Source organism: Euprymna scolopes, chromosome 45 (genome assembly GCF_053919585.1).
Source record: "Euprymna scolopes isolate OS-2025 chromosome 45, ASM5391958v1, whole genome shotgun sequence".
NCBI lineage: Eukaryota > Metazoa > Mollusca > Cephalopoda > Sepiida > Sepiolidae > Euprymna > Euprymna scolopes.
In genome coordinates this window covers 23,997,777-24,015,322 of record NC_136526.1, presented here as the reverse complement: position 1 = coordinate 24,015,322, position 17,546 = coordinate 23,997,777, and the positions used below count along the sequence as shown (strand labels likewise).

At 35.6% G+C, this 17,546-nt stretch overlaps 1 protein-coding gene across 1 annotated transcript in view; it reads right to left on the bottom strand.

The window, feature by feature from the left end:
* The window catches only part of LOC145269294 (matrilin-1-like), a 38,650-nt gene extending 21,311 nt beyond the window's left edge, over window positions 1-17,339 (bottom strand). The window contains exons 1-3 of the mRNA XM_080124981.1: window positions 17,121-17,339; window positions 6,921-6,990; window positions 1,011-1,040 (exon numbers count right to left, since the gene is read on the bottom strand). Coding sequence (XP_079981107.1) covers window positions 1,011-1,040; window positions 6,921-6,990; window positions 17,121-17,165 — 145 coding nt within the window. The 5' untranslated portion in view covers window positions 17,166-17,339. The remainder of the gene's footprint in view (window positions 1-1,010; window positions 1,041-6,920; window positions 6,991-17,120) is intronic.
* Between the last annotated feature and the right edge of the window lie 207 nt (window positions 17,340-17,546).

The following is a 17,546-nucleotide window of genomic DNA, read 5'->3' as shown; positions in this document are numbered from 1 at the left end:
GAACGACGGTAGGTTTTGTTTTTTTGTGGGTTTTTCTATTGATGTTTTGTTTCTACATTTAAAATTTTACTTTATAATTTCTTTCGCGTAGCTTTGTTATTATTACATCTGCAACGCTTGGCTTTATCCGGCTGTTGACGTCATGTTTTAAAATATCTTTTTCTTTATTAAATAGTGAAAGTGTAGTTAACCTGGTCGGTTTCTAATGTGTGGAAACTCTAGCTCCCGAAAAAAAGGGTACTCTGGATAGTAACAAAAATAAAATTTGCCTCGGTCTCGAAGGATTTCTCCTCTACTAATCGAAGAAAAAACGGTAAAGTGTAGCTCACCCTCTGTTCCTCTCCCCCCCCCTCTCTCTTTCTTCCTCTCTTAATATCTCTCTCCATTCATCTCTCTCTCGATCTATCACCCTCTCCATGTCTCTTTGATCCCCTCTCTCTCTCTAACTCCCCCTCTCTCTCCTCTTCTCTCATTTCCATATTTAATCTGAAAAGGAAACACTTAATAATCATTAATAAATAATAGTAATTTTAATAACAATATCTGTTATTAATAATAATAAATAAACAATAATAATTAATAAATAATAATAATTGTTATTGATAATAATTAATAAACAATAATAATTTTATTAATACTAATTAATTGTTATTAAATATAATTCATAACTAATAATAATTGTTATTAGAAACAATTAATAAATAATAATAGTTGCTAATAATAGTAGCTCTTTAAAAAATAGTTGTTAATACTTAATAATTTAATAATAATTGTTATTAAAAATAATTTATGAAAAATAAAAAAATATTAATGATTAATAAATAACATTATCAATAAATAACATCGTTCCGTTTTTAGATCTACTTGTGGAAAAGTTTAATTTGCTGGCTTACATGCTATTTAGGTCTAAAATTTTTAATCTGGCCAACACAGTTTTCTAGAAAAAAGATGACATTTTTATTCATATCTCGTAAAGGATGATCGTTTTAACTGATTTTTTTATTACGTACCTTCAGTTAGTTGATCCCTTGTCTCGCGATCTGACAAAAGAAATGATGCAATGAATGGAGACATTTCAAACAATCATGTTAAGTCTGTACATAGTCAAGTCATCATAAGATACCGAGAAGAAATAAAAATAATTAGTGTTAACTTTTGAGCGATTAGTTTCCATCGCTTATACATGAGTTAGTTGAGAATAACAAGGAATTAGGATTGCTGAACGCTAAGCAAGATCAGTTCAATTGTCCAGAGTTGAAAATGGCTTACAATTTAAGAACGCAGAAAAAATGAGACATGACGTCACGTGATTGAAAGAGAAAGCGGATGGAATAGCATGGTTTGACAACATATTATCAATAATTTCCCCCCCCCCACTCTTTATCTCTGTCTAAACCTAAACGTAGATTCCATGAACAAAGCTTCTCTCTTAGAACTTTATGCCTGTGGAACTCTCTTTAGTTTTTCTGATTTACAACTGGCTCCAATATGGTCGTCCATATTGTACGTGACTCCAACGTAAGCAAGTTCTTGATGAGCCGACCCATTTAAGTAATCCAATTGTTGATGAGAGCGTAAGAATGACAGATTAATTAAAAAGGCAAAGAATGCGCATATAAACTTCACTCTCAGCTAAGGGGATGGGAGGCTGTCCGCCCCCGGTGACAACCAAAGAGCGGTAACAAAATTTCATCCACCCCACAATTTTTTCAGCCAGGCCTAGGTGCGTAAATAGTCGGAAGTAGAATTTATTTATCATATATCATGAAATTTTTAAGTTTTTAATTAATATTAGCTTTTCTAAAAGATTACAAACTCTTTTAAAAAATAATTAGTCATTGAAGTATCTTTTTGCCGATTTTTATTGAAAATTCTTAACCCTGTATTTTGGAAGTTTTTAATAGTGCAGTTAAAATCATTTCATGACACTCATTTCATTTTTTAACTGTGAAGAACAATTAGAAAAAAAAATTCGCGTCTCTACGCAAAAGCACTTTTTGGCGACATTTCTTTTTTGGTTACAATTTATGTGTCTGTACGGGGGAAATATAAGGTAATAAAATCCCAGACTACTAATAGAAATTATTTTTGCTAATGGCAATCCTTGATATCGTTTGAAAATTTAGTTTTCACGTTTCTCAGCTCTGACAAGACACACAAAAGACAGTGTAAATTTGCCAAGCGTATATTTTTAAAACTATTTTAAAGACAGTCAAAATGTGTTTCATGAATTGAAAATAAATTATGGGTTTGTTTTACAATACACATCGCTACGAAAAGGTGGTCCAAAAACAAATATATAATAAATAAATGTTATCGAAGGCCAGATAAGTCACTCTTCTACCTTTCTGAATAAGTTTTTAGTGATTTTACTCATTTCATACTGTTTAATTTAATTTTATTTTAATCGTGCGTGAGGTGAGAATGGGAAAAAATAGCCGTTACTTGTAATAAGTGGCGGCCATTTTTCCTTATTCTCACCTAACGCTCGACGCAATTTGTTTTTCGGACCAAATAAACACTGGCAAATTCGTTGCTAACATCAAGAATGCAAAGTATTTTGACTTTTTGATAGCACACTAAACGCTTTGCATGCAGATCAAATGTCAACAATAATCAGATATGTACATATCAGCAATAGTGCAGTTGAAGTGCGGGGAGTCATTCCTGGATTTTTTACATTTGAAAGGTAAAACAGCTGTTGCATTGACTTATGATATCCTCGAGAAAACAAAGGACTAGATATTAAGTTCTGACGCAGAAATCCATGGTGGTGTACAAAAAAAGAACATTAACCCAAGAGCCGTTTTTGTACCTTGTTCCAATCATTCTTTGAACGTTTGTGGTAAACAAACTCTCTGGAGTACACATGCTGATGCCGTGGGGCCGGTGATGCAGAGGTTTAACAAGTTTGTGAAAACGACGAGACAAGAGACGATGCGCACAATCGGTTACCAGTTATGGCGACTTTTCTTTCATTGTTTCCTTGTTGTTCTGGAGTGACGTTTTACAAGAAGCAAACGTAGCTAAGAAGTACATGCCGACACCATGTATTACCCTGGACATGGTTGTTACCAAACTAAGGTATTTTTGGAAGAGCAGCGTACCAATGTTGTTCACAGTGCCGTCTAACAAGCACTTGCACAATGTGAAGAACTTAATATCTCTACAGAGAGGATAATCAGAAGAAAGAATAGAATGCGAGGGAAGGATGCAAAAGATGCTGGATTGTCATTGCAGCAGGAGACAAAGAAAGCAATGTTAGAGTGTCTGGACCGTTTCCATGTCGAGTTGGATACAAGAGTACAGGCAGTGAATGACATCTTGTTGACTTTTTCTGCCGTTGTATTGGAATTGTATTGTATCGGGAAGGAAGAAATACAGTTGTCTGTTGCCGAACTCACAGCTGCGTTTGATGAAGAAAACCTTTGTCTGGAAATTCCACGTTTAAGCGGCACCTACAAACAGCTGAAAGAAACTTGCATGAAGCCAGGCACTGGATTGCAATTCCTACAGTCTTACAAGGGGGACTTTATTGAATCATTGCCATATCTTACGCTGGTTCTAAAATATCTAAAATCGATATAGTTAGAAACTTTAGAGAACTGGGGGAGACGGAGAGAGAGTCTGAGGACGACAGACGACAGTCCAAACATGGGATTCGAACGTCTAGAAGCGAGACAGTCACTTTTGAAACTTAGAATGTGAAGCTTTGAATTCTTGACTCAGAAAACCACGACCGGTCGGGAGAAGAAATAAACTCATCATGTGTTTTTATAAACGTCGTCTTTGTGTTGTAATTCTACCAAAAGGTAAAGTGAAAACTGTTATTATATGTCTTGTATATCATGTGTTTTAAAATGTCTTTACATACACGTCTCGACATCTCATATCTACAATGTGAACACTAAGACTGTCTGAACACTGTTTCATCACTCAAAGAGCTTCTATTACACTTCTAAGTGTGAACATTTTATATAAATGAATCTCGTCATAACACGAACATCTCTCTTACAACAACTTCTCTCTCTAAGACTCTCACTATAAATAAGACCTAACAACAACAAGAAAAGAATAATAATAATAATAATAATAATAATAATAATAATAATAATAATAATAATAATAATAATAATAAAGATAATGAAACGTAACACTATTTCAATTTTGATGAAAATAAACTGTAAAAATAGCAGAAAAGGTTTTCCATACTTATGCAGTTTTGTTACCGCGATTTTTCCGAACTTTCTCGAACATTTCTGAGCAGATATCTGAAAGAATCTGAATATGCCAGTGCAGAAATGCGATGAAGACCAAAAACCCAAATAACGCAAAATAGTTGCTAATACATCTTAAGAAAATAATGTTCAACTTTTATTTTAACAACAAAACGAAGTAAAACAAGATATGAAAAATGTTTTTTGTTTTTTATGAAACCTTTTTTTTTTTTACATTTTCACCCCAAACAAGGCAACTTGCCACTTTATGGCAGGCACGACAGGAAGACGAATGAACACATTTCTAAGGAAATGGCAGAAACACTAGAGGCAACTCTGGGGGTTGGCGGCCTTGGCGGCCTTGATCGCAAAGGGTAGAATTGGCTGCAAAGTTCTTGGCAAAGAGTTTGGCTTTGTCTGATGCTGACGAGATTAACTCAGGTCCATTGATGATAGTTGGGATGGAGCACACGCTTCTGTTCAAGATTCTGTTTGCAAGTTGTCAAAACTGGTGGGAACCAAGCCGCTGCTCAGCTACTTTGGATTTGACGGACTGAGCATACAACTCTCTTGGGTTCTTTATTACTTTCTTACAATGGTTGCTGGCAGTCCTGAAATCGGCTTTAGTTTCCATACATCTATTACGTTGGAAGCAGTGAAAAAAGTGATTTCTGTGCGCAATAGCAGCAGCACATTCTGGAGAAAACCATGGCTGGCTGTTAGGTTTTTGCTGGAACTTTTTCGAGGGTATGAAATTGTCTATACCTACAATTAACCATTCTGTCAGGTCTGATACTATAGAAGACACATCCTTTTTAAACATGGAACGCAGAGGAAGATCCGATATAAATGTACGGAAACTATCCCAGTCAGCCATAGTGTATCGATATACTGTACGATGGAGAGGTGCGTCTGAGGACTTATTACATTTCATTTTTATCTTAATTGATACAACTGAGTGGTCGGAAGATCCAAGAGGGGACAGAACGGAAACTGAACATAGTTCAGGGCAAGTTGTGAGAAAAAGGTCTAGGAGACTTGCATACTGACCGTCATTGTCGGGCACACGGGTGGGTTCGTGAACAATCTGAGTGAGGTCATAAGCAATGGAGAAATCATGACAGAATCTCCCCTCATCATCGGTCTTGTTTGAGTGGGTCAACCATTCCACATTGTGAACATTGAAGTCTCCACATACGTGAATGTTAGCTGAAGGATATGCTGATAGAACTTGGTCAATTTTCTCAGATATGCTTTTAAAGATAGTAACTCCGCTGTTATGGGGGCGATAGAGAGTAAATATAAATGCCGTAGTGTGAGCTAGTGCTACTCGGAAGCACATATAGGGTAAGTTAGGATCTTCTCTGGAGATGTCCCTACCACATGGAAAGCCATCTTTTATATAGGCACATATTCCATGCCCATGGCGATCTTGGGGGTCAGATTTGGAAGTTAGGTTAGAGTATCCTTTAATTACGAACTCATTTAGGGAAATAGTCTGTCCAATTCCAGTTTCGCATAAAAGATCTGGTTTAATCTCCTGTAATTGGGCTTCAACCTCTGGAAGGTTAGAACGTAGAACCCTGATGTTGGAGAAGGAGACATAGTAGTGGGGATCTACGTTGGAAGTTTCAGATCCGGGTTTAATCGTGTATTTTTTATTGAAACTTGTCATGATGGAATTTTGGAGTTTGTGGACTAGGTTGTCAGATTTGCTTAGAGCAGGACAGAGAGGGGAAACAAAGAGAGAAAAGTAACGAAGAATTTTTTTTGTAGCACATGATAAGATAAAGCCGTAACAATTACCCACTAGTATGGCATCGAGAGGCCCCACCAGAGACTACTGCATGGTCCAGAATCCATTCACCAAATGGCAATACAGCAGCCCCAGTACTTTGCGCCTGCTGATAGGACAGCCTCCTTAGTGGTTAATCCAAGGTTCGGGTCCCTGACTATCAGGCGGATAACGTCAGCCCAGATAAAACGTTTACCTCCAGCACCCTTACTAGTGGCATGGCTACAAGGATAGACATAGAAACGAAATATTTCCGCCATCTCTGCCGACTGTTCACGCAAAATACTGCCAACCTAGAATACAGCTTTTTCTTCTCCCTTTGTCAGAAAAATCACTCATTAAAAAAATGAGGACTGAGTGACAAATATATATATATATATATATATATATATATATATATATATATATATATATATATATATATATATATATATATCCTAGGCATGTTAGCCCGTTAAAAACGGACAAAAAATTCATTCTCTGTTCTAATTCTAATTCTAATTTCACTGAAAATGTACATTTTTGGTACTTTTACAATTTGTGGACTATGCTATTTTCTGCAGTGGATCTTTAAGTGAAATTCAAATTTGAGGCTACCTTTTTTTAATAAATTATAAATTTTTTTTAATAAATTATTATCATGAAGTAAACTCAAATAACATTTTATTTTTCTTAATAACATAGACTAACTTTCAACAAAATAAAATGGCTCTTCAGACAAAATCGATTATAAAAGTAGAGACTTAATTTTTAAAATGAATTTTTTTCCAATGTTATTAAAACAAATCTATTCAAACGTGAAATCACCTTTAGAAATCAATGCCATATATGTATGTATTAATATGTATCGATATATTAATATGTCTACAAATATATGATTTGTGCGATGTTTTAAATATCTTACTCACCTTTGAGTTCATCTAATAAAAGTTCTAAAGATCTGGGCACCTCGACGCCATCTTCTAAAGTGAAAGCAGTCTATAGATGAAAAAGAAAAAAAAACAGCATTTTATGGTTGAGTTACATGCATTCAGAAAAAATAATAACAAAGAAAAATAAATCAGATGAAATATTTTCAGAGAATTTTGCAATATGAATTGGAAAAGCATTTTTTATCGTTTTTATAACGATTACACAGTTGAATATTAAGATGGGCAATGAAAGTGGAATTAATTTGTTTTTTAAACTCCCCCATCTCCTAATGAATAGCTCTGATTAACAAGAAAATGATCAAGGCTGCTGCAATAAAGGTTGGCTCTCCCTAACGTATGACACTATTGGTGTCATGAATGCATGCAGCGAGGGGCATATTGCGGTGGGGGGGGGGTTTGACCGGACGGGATGAGGTGAAGGAGTGCAGAGAAATGCAAAACCTTAGCTAGGAAAATAGGACAAACCGCCGATATGTCATTATGAGCTTGTTAAAGGCAAAGCATATGGTCTTGTTTTTCAAATAGAGAAGAGAGGGCAGACGAGGGGGTGTTGATGTCTGATTGGGACAAAACAGAAATGTCTATGGGATTTTGTCAGAAAGAGAAAAACCAAATAATTGTTTTTATCGCATTGTCGTTATATATCTGTTAACATGAAAGGTTGTTTTTAAAACCACAGTTGAGAGGTATGAAGAGAACCAGAGATCCTTAGCTGATTATAGCTGACAACTTAGAATGGGGGTCAAGGGAAAGAGTCGCCCCAAGCATCGTTCGACCTGGAATGACTAATCACTCCTAATTTGATAATAAGTAAAAACCCAGTGCAAATGAGGGTTAAATGAGGAAGAAAGAAAAGGTTTTTGTAACCACTCTCTAAAGGAGAGGTGGGGAAAAGGGGTTGAATTTAGAAAAAGGAATTCTAAAAAGGGTAGAGTCGTAACCAGCAAACTGAACGGCTGGGCTGGTCAAGCGCTCCCGAATTGGGAGGCTCAGGGCCTGATGTTATGATGTTAACTAGCCTGTGTTAATGGGAAAGCTGTGACTTTACTGGTCTGCAATAGTCAGTCACCTCACTTTAGACAGTAGCTGTTATGAAGTAATGAAATTAATAAATAGTTTGTTATTGTTATAAACCGGAGTTCTGTTTGTTTGTGGTGAGGACTCTTCATTTTGCAGCAAGCCGCAAGGACCAGGAGACTACCTACACAGGGTATGAGACGAGTCGATCGAGAGGCAAAGCGCCCCACCATGAAAACAGTGGGTGAAGACGATCAACAGGCCAAATTATGACAAAAGAACACCTGTCATATCGGGTGGAATCCGACGAGGTTAAGGACACCCGGTGTGGTTGGTGCAGTATCGCTGTACGTTATAAACGTGCTAGAAAATTACTTACACCAGAAAGCATCCTACAAATGTACAAAGCATGGGCATGAGAAAAAAGAGTACCATCTATAATAGATCCCACACTGTCGGTCAAACTCCAGCCTCTGTCCCATCGACGCAATATTATATTCCTGTGTCCGTTGAAGTACTTTAATTCAATGCACTCTGATGAACTCATCACACTTGTATCCCATATATAACAAAGTATACAAAGTTGTATTTTTTTTAAAATAATTAGAAACAAAAAGGTTTTTCAAATGAATATCAATACAAAAACAAAATTTATAGAAGTATATATATATATATATATATATTGTTTGTTTTCAGATATATATATATATATGTATATATACATTTATATATATGTATATTTATATATATATTTCATATATATATATACACACATATTTCATATATATATATATATATATATATATATATATATATGAAATATGTGTATATATATATATTTCATATATATGTATATATACTTCATATATATATAAATATATATATCATATATATATGATATATATATCATATATATATATATCATATATATCATATATATACCATATATATATCATATATATATATATATCATATATATATATATCATATATATATATATATATATGAAATATATATATATCTTCTTTTTTACACAGTGATCATCACTTATCAAGGCCCGGAAGCCACTCAGGGATAAGGGTTATTGCAAGTACATTACGTTAGTGTGGAGATTTGATGAAGTTTTTACTTAAGGGGGCGGTTCATTAGGAATTTGTTAACGTTGGACTTGAACACATCTAAGTTGTAGTCCGGTGGGAAGCAGGCAGACGGAACAGAGTTCCACAGGCGTGCAGTTCTAAGAAAGAAGCTTTGTTCATGGAATCCGCGTTTTGATTTAGGCACAGATATAGAGTGGAGGAAATTTTTCACAGTGGATTCAGCTAGACAGGTGTTTTTAGTGAAAGATTTGCGAGGGGGGACCAGAGATTGGAGTTCAGACGAGCACCTGCCATGGAAATAACGATAAAACAAGGATAGGCTCGCAACGTCTCTTCTGTGGGAGAGAGGTTGCAGGGTAGAGAAAAGGGCATCCCCCACTAAGCCACGAAGTCTATTTTGTCTCTGTCAAGGCAGGATAGGCTGTTTTTAGCAGCTCCTGCCCAGATATGGCAACAGTATTCCATCCTTGGACGTACTTGGCTTTTATATAGATAGAGAATTGCATCAGTAGTGAGATATCTTCTGGAGCGGTAGAAGGATCCCACCATCTTTCCAGCGACCTTGGCAACAGACTTGATGTACGTGTTCCATTTCAGATCAGGAGTAAAGAAGCTTGTCAAAACACGGGGCCTCACCCAGACCAGAGCCATCCATCACAATTGATGCCAGATGGGGATCTGAGCGTTGATGATGTAAGGATAGGAGTTTGGTTTTGGATGCATTAAAGATAACCAGCGACATCTTCCCCCACTGAACCACGCGCTCGAGATCAGAGAAGAGAGAATCAGTAAGAACTTTGTCATTTACAGCCTTTGATGTGTTGCCGTAGATTGTCGTGTCATCAGCATCGATGTCAACGAATGATTTAAGTATTAAGTGTTTAGGGAGGTCATTGATGTAGATCAGAAAGAGAGTTGGGCCCAGGATGGACCCCTGAGGGACTCCAGCATTTATATTGCAGGCCTCCGATTTTTGTCCATCTACCACTACTCTTATGAGCCTATCGGAGAGAAATGATTTAATGATTCAGAAAACATTTCCAGTTATACCGTAGCTGCAAATATTGTGAAGTAGGTCCTTATGCCATACCTTGTCGAAGAACTTTGATATGTCAAGAGCAATTGCTCTAGAAAGGAAGCCTTTGTCAAGAGATTCACTAATCCTGTGGGATATAACCGTCAGCACATCTGCGGTAGATCTTGCAGAGCGGATACCATATTGTGTGTCACTAAGAAGGTTATTCCTGCTGAGGTGGTTGACTATTGCTCTATTTTATATAGATTCCAACAACTTACTCATAACACACAGGAGACTTCTTGGTCTGTACTGAGAGGGAGATGACTTATCACCTGAATTCTTAAATACAGGGCAAACTGATGAGGTCTTCCAGGGAGTCGGAAAGCACTTCTCCTTAAAGCAGCGCTTAAATAGTTTCGTAAGTATGGGAGCAAGTTCTGGTTGAAGCTTTTTTAACACTATAATTAGGGCCAGTTGCTTTACTGGAATCTAGGCTCTTGATTAGCTTGACGACCTCATGCACGGATTTTTGTATGTTACCTAGCTTGTTCTGTGTTATAGGAGGAAATATAGGGAGTTGATGGCCTCCGTCGCATAGGGTAGAATTAGCTGCAAAGTTCTTTGCAAATAGTTTGGCCTTGTCTGACGCTGACGAGATGACCTCTGGTCCATTGATAATGGTTGGGATAGAACGCACACTTCTGTTCAGGATCCTATTTGTTATTTGCCAGAACTGGTGGGAACCAAGCCGCTGATCAGCTACCTTGGATTTAACAGACTGGGCATATAGCTCTCTTGCATTTTTTATTACTGTTTTACAGTGGTTGCTGGCAGTCCTGAAAGCAGCTTTAGTCTCAGTGCATCTATTACGTTCACACACACACACATATATATATATATATATATATATATATATATATATATATATATATATATATATATATATATATATATATATATATAGTAAAAATAGTAATTAGTAAAAACCTGAAGAAAGTTCTCAATACTATTGCAGAGCAAATTGGTAGCAACCAAAAGTGTGTCTCATTGTAAGTTATAATTGGTTCACACACACACACACACACACACACACACACACACACACACACACACATATATATATATATATTAAGCGAAGTGGGGCATTTTTTTTTTTAACTTAATGTAAAGGCCTGTAAAGGTGTGTTTTCTGTAGATATCAGTTTCAAAGCAACACTTCGTATAATCTTTGGAGACCATGACATCTAAAAAGGTAAGGAATGATCGACTTCGCATTCCATAGTGAATTGGAGAGCTAGATGTAAGCTATTAAAGACATCAAAAATATTACAGAGTCGTCATGTGAAGAGAACCAGGCAAAAAGTATCATCGACGTAACGCGTGTAAAAAGACGGCGGGGAGATCTTAGTAAAAAAGACGATCTTTCCAAAAACCTACGAAAATGTTAGCCAAAATGGGACCTAAGGGGCTACCCATCGAAATGCCATCTACTTGTGGGTAAATCAGGTTGTCAAAGCTAAAGGAAACAGCCTTCATGGCTAATTCCATCAGCTCAACAAATACCGGTTCTGGGAAGGGGGGACACGATTTAGGGCCACAATATAGGTAGTCACAACAAATGTCAATAGTTTCGTCCAAGGGGACATTTGTGAACAAACTGCAAATATCAAAAGACACAAGATAATTATTAGAACTATTCAGTTCTAAGTCTCGGATACAGGAAGAAAATTCAAATGAATCCAAAACACAATGGCTCGAATAATGTTTTGAAACTGGCTGTAAGATCTCTACAAGCCATTTGGCTAATTCATGCTGCGCCGAACCTAAGGGGGGGTGCTTCTACCTTATGAATTTTCGGTAATCCGTACATGCGTGGTCTTTGTGATCCTACTGGTCTAATTCTGCGGTATACCTCGTTTGGAATAAAATTACGCTTCTTGAGGTGAAGAAAATATTTCTGGAACTTAACCTCCATTTTAAGGGTATCGTCGGAAGAAAGGTCACCTAATTTAATAAACTAACTGGTGTTGCCCAGTATTGTCGCGAACTTAGACAAATGGTTAGTCCGATCAAGGATAACGACACCAGAACCCTCTTCAAATAGTTAGTCCGATCAAGGATAACGACACCAGAACCCTGTTCAACATATCGGATTCTAGGAGGCCCTTACAATAAACTGTTGTAGACTTGTTCTTTGCAAACAGATGGACCACATACGTTTGTTGAACGTTTTTACACAGGCGCCACCAGGTTAATTTCTACGCGGTGTTTTTCCCCCTCATAGAAATTACTTCATGCCAACATTACTTCATTCCGACATTTACTTCTGAAGACAGTCGGCGAAAAGTACTTCAAGTTTATTCACCGTTCCCCCTTTTCTTTTCTCTTTCTCCCCCTTTTAGTTGATCTTCTTCCTTTTCAATTTATTTTTCTTACTTTTAGTCGATCCTGTTTCTTTTTACATTATAGTCGATCTTTTTTATAAGGTTTTAAAAAAAAATGCCCCACTTCGCTTTTAAACTATTACAATTCTGTTGTACTTCGAATTTAATAAATATATATATATATATATATAACTACTTCATTTATTCACATAAATTTAATATACGAAAGTATAGATTTATGCGTAAACTTTAAGTATTTACTTCAAAAGTGCTCAATACGTAAGTAGAGCTAGTTAGTAATTTATAAAATATATATGGCGATTAAGCTACACTGAATATTCTGCGTTTCATCCAACTATAGGATTCGTCAGGCTTATGCGCGAATTCTGTCGTTGCTTCTTGTTTTTATATATGTTGAGGATTTCTAGTTGGCCAATCAGCTTTCTAGTATCAACCGCGCCCCTTCCTATCAGTCAATGGGCATGCATATTTTCAAACAAAGGATCTGTTTTAGAGCTAGGTTAGTGGTTTTAGGTGGCCGTTCTCCTTTTTTTATATACATATAAATATACCTATGTGTACACAATAATGCACATATATATACATATATACATATATACATATATATATATATATATATACATATATGTGTGTGATCGTTTATGTATATTCATGTTTATTTAATTTATTTATTTGTTTGTTTTCTATTGTTATTGTTAGTTTTAAAGCTATTTTGTATCGCTATCCTAGAGTAAGTTTTATTTTGTGAACACAGTTGTTTGCTATTTCCCGCCTACAGTTTAATAGATTTTGAGGTTCTTTAAAGTACAGGATAGAAAATTTTTCATGGAGGCATAATTTACATGGGTCGTCTAAATGTCTGCATGTGGTAGCTTGTCTCATTATTTTCCATTCGACTACCGGCGAATGTCCGCTTTCTTTGAGTTCCCAGTATTTATTCGCTAGTGTTGTTTTTATACGGTGTTTTTTTTATTTTTGCATGTGCTTTTGTGGTCATAGTATCGGGTTTTGAAATCTAAGGAAGTCATGCCTACGTAATATTTCTTGTTATTCGGGTTTTCTTTCGCAAATATTGTTGCTTAATAAACTACGCTTTTTGTTAGACATTTATTTTGGACTGGGCAAAGTGTGCGGTGTCTACAATTGCATTTATCTTGTTCGTTATTAGTATTTTTATTTATGGTATGGTTGTTCTTGTCCGGGGTTGGTTTGTTATTATTATTATTATTATTATTATTATTATTATTATTATTATTTCTGCTAGTGTTGGTTTTATTTCTGTCATGGTGTCTACCTTTTTTATTGTTTATTTTGTTGTTGTTTACATTGTTTTCATTTAGTATTTTGTTATTATGTGCCTTAATTATCATCTCTAAATTTTCGCAACAACTGTAAGATAACTTCAAGGTATTTTTATTGAAGATTTTGTGTAAGGGGTTGGTTGCGGGAAAGTGTTTTTCAATAAGATCTAGAAATTTCTTGCCAAGTTTTGTTTTTAACATTTGATTGTATGGGGCCGTATACCAAATTATAGTTCTTTTTCTTCTGTTTTTAATTTTATTATAGTTGTTGGTGTTTTGTTGCTTATATTTGATATCGATATTTTTGTATCCACTATTTTTTAGGGCTGTTTCGTAAATATTGGATGACTTGTTAAATGACATTTAGACGACCCATGTAAATTATGCCTCCATGAAAAATTTTCTATCCTGTACTTTAAAGAACCTCAAAATCTATTAAACTGTAGGCGGGAAATAGCAAACAACTGTGTTCACAAAATAAAACTTACTCTAGGATAGCGATACAAAATAGCTTTAAAACTAACAATAACAATAGAAAACAAACAAATAAATAAATTAAATAAACATGAATATACATAAACGATAACACACATATATGTATATATATATATATATATATATATATATATATATGTATATATGTATATATGTGCATTATTGTGTACACATAGGTATATTTATATGTATAAAAAAAGGAGAACGGCCACCTAAAACCACTAACCTAGCTCTAAAACAGATCCTTTGTTTGAAAATATGCATGCCCATTGGCTGATAGGAAGGGGCGCGGTTGATACAAGAAAGCTGATTGGCCAACTAGAAATCCCCAACATATATAAAAACAAGAAGCAACGACAGAATTCGCGCATAAGCCTGACGAATCCTATAGTTGGATGAAACGCAGAATATTCAGTATAGCTTAATCGCCATATATATTTTATAAATTACTATATATATATATATATATATATATATATATATATATATATATATATATATATATATAATCAATACAATTATGCTAATGTTACATTGGTCTATTTTGAAATATGATTATTTCCAGAAGGAAGCAACCCCAACATATATTACAATGTTCGGTTTTGAGCACAAAAATGACTTAGCAGCCCAAATTTGTAAAGGTATAGTTACATGACACATGACACAAGTCTACATTAATCCCAATTTTTCATCAATATGTTCTACTCCTGTTTCACATATAACGTGTAGTTGATTGCTGTCGTGTACTCACTTGCTCCATTTCCACTTACATTTTCTAACTCAAATGCATTTGATTCGAACTTAAGGAAATTGACAAGCGAAAAACTGGAAACCCCGGAAATTGGTTTAAATGAAATTCCACATTTTTATACTTCTAAGTAGAATTATTGTTGCAGTTTTCATTATGTACATATTTTGAAGTGTTCCCTCTTTCGACCGTTGCATTCTTCGCCGTGCATCGTTTTCACACAAAACAAAAGAAATTATACTAAGACGTGAGGGCTACCTTGAATTAAAGGCTAAATCCATATGGATACGCTGTTTGTTGACATTTCAGTTAAATTTTTGGATTTTCGTACAGAAAGTGTAGAGGAAATTTCAAAGTAAAGAGGGTGGAGTTTTGCTGATTGTCAGATAATGCATCAAGTTCATTGGAGCACATTCCATATAAGTACTTGTAAAACTAGCACAGGGGTGTAACATTGTGACAATTGGACGGGGACTGCAGCTTGTTGGTGCTTTCACTTTTTATTCGCGTATTTGTTGGTATTTCTTTAGTGGGGAGGGGCATTCTGCTCGGGTAGAAATGTAGCTGAGAATCGGTATTTCCCGATAGAGATGTCTCAGGCGACCAACAACAAATCAAAGGAAGAAGTACCGCTTGGAAGGGTGAAGTTCCTAAGGTCATCTTGTATCCGTTAATTTATTCTTACATCTCTTCACGACTTGAAGCATTATTCATTTTAGAATATATCTTATCACTAGTCTCTCCCGGTCTCTCTCTCTCTCTCTCTCTCTCTCTCTCTCTCTCTCTATATATATATATATATATATATATATATATATATATATATATATTATGTCAGGTGCAAACAAGTTTGAATCTAATAAGTTCTGCACTGGCTGTCAAGCTTAAACCCCTGTCATATCGCTGCGGTGTATTTCCAATGAATGTGCTCTGATGATCTTACTGTATTTTGTACCACTTCAACATAAATTTTGTACCACTTCAACATAAATACTTCCAACTCAACGGACATGCAGCAAAACATCTCCTCTCCCAAGGTCCTTAAATGCAAACTTTCTACTTTAATAGCTTTATTTCCTGAGAGTGCCTGTTTTTTAAATCCCTTCAATTTCTTTGAGCGTACCAACACACATATAATTATTTCTTGTTTATAATAGAAATACAATATAAGAATGAGCCTCACCAACCACCGAACTAATATCTTCTCTAAAACAATATATTTATCAATTCGTTTTGGTTGATTTGTCCGCCAAATATCTTTCGATTCTGACAATCGTTCAATTCTACCAGAGTTTCTACCAGATATAATTATTTCCACAGCCAAGATTCGAGTTTCGCCCTTGAACTTCCTCCCTTGACTTCCGCTTTGTTGGCTGCCATGGGTGTTGTGAGTTGCGACGTTGTCTGGCTCTGGAAATAATTATATATTCTCTCATATTCTGAAGGTTCTAGTGCTTATTGCTTGTTAGGTAAGTTTATCGTGATGACATCCTTAGCGAGTATAAAATTTCTACTTGTGATACATCGGCCTGGGTTATAGCTGGTAGCGATGATCACATGCATTGTTCGAGACGAAGTAGGTTCATTCCACTGTCGGATTTCGTCGCGGTTTGCTTGATTTTCTTGTGTGCGGGCGTTTGCTCTATTGGTAGAGTGCTTACCTCGCATGCAAGAGGCTGGGGTTTTGAATCCCGAGTTGGGATGTGTCTAACTGATGACCCCAAATAAGAACGAAACTCGAGTCTTGGACTTCCGATTTCATAGTCTGGTACTAGCCATATGTAAACATTGGCCCAAGATTTTACCGTGGTGTACAAACTTGAATTTTATCTTCAAATCCACATTTTAACAAAGTTACGGAAGTAAGAAAATACTAGAAAATTACAAAATGGCCGACTTCCCGGTTAATAGCAAATGTGTTAAGTTTTTGATATGAATTTTTATGTCGTTTATCTATCGATTAAAAAGTTTTGTTTAAAATATTAATAAATGTTACAATGACAAATCGATAGGCGATTGTGGACGGTGAAAATATAATTTGATGTCAGGATTAGAAATGATGCATAAAAATAAGGAATGGAATGAAACTTACCCCCAAAACGAACAAAGATGCGAACAAGATGACTTTTATCCACATGATGACCAAGCTTGAGTCAGTGAATAAAACGATTTTCACACTTTTTGATCCGGTCTTATTTATATTTACCCATATATTTTATATCTGTTATCTGCCCCCCCTCTATCTCTCTCTCTCTTTTTCTCTTTTTCTCTCTCTATTTCTCTCTCTCTCTACCTATGTGTAAGTGTGGACAGAAAAAAGAGAGAGGGAAATTAGAGATTGAAATTAAGCTGTTTCTAGTGGGCGTGGCTTTGATGTTGCAGCAGTTGGAGTGGCACATATTTCCCTCCCTCTGCCTGTTCACCTCGTCTCTCCTTCTCTCTATCTCCTTTTTTTTTGTCTTCTATTTCTATCTACTTGTCTCTCTCATTTGCATACAATGAGGTCCAACGTTTATAA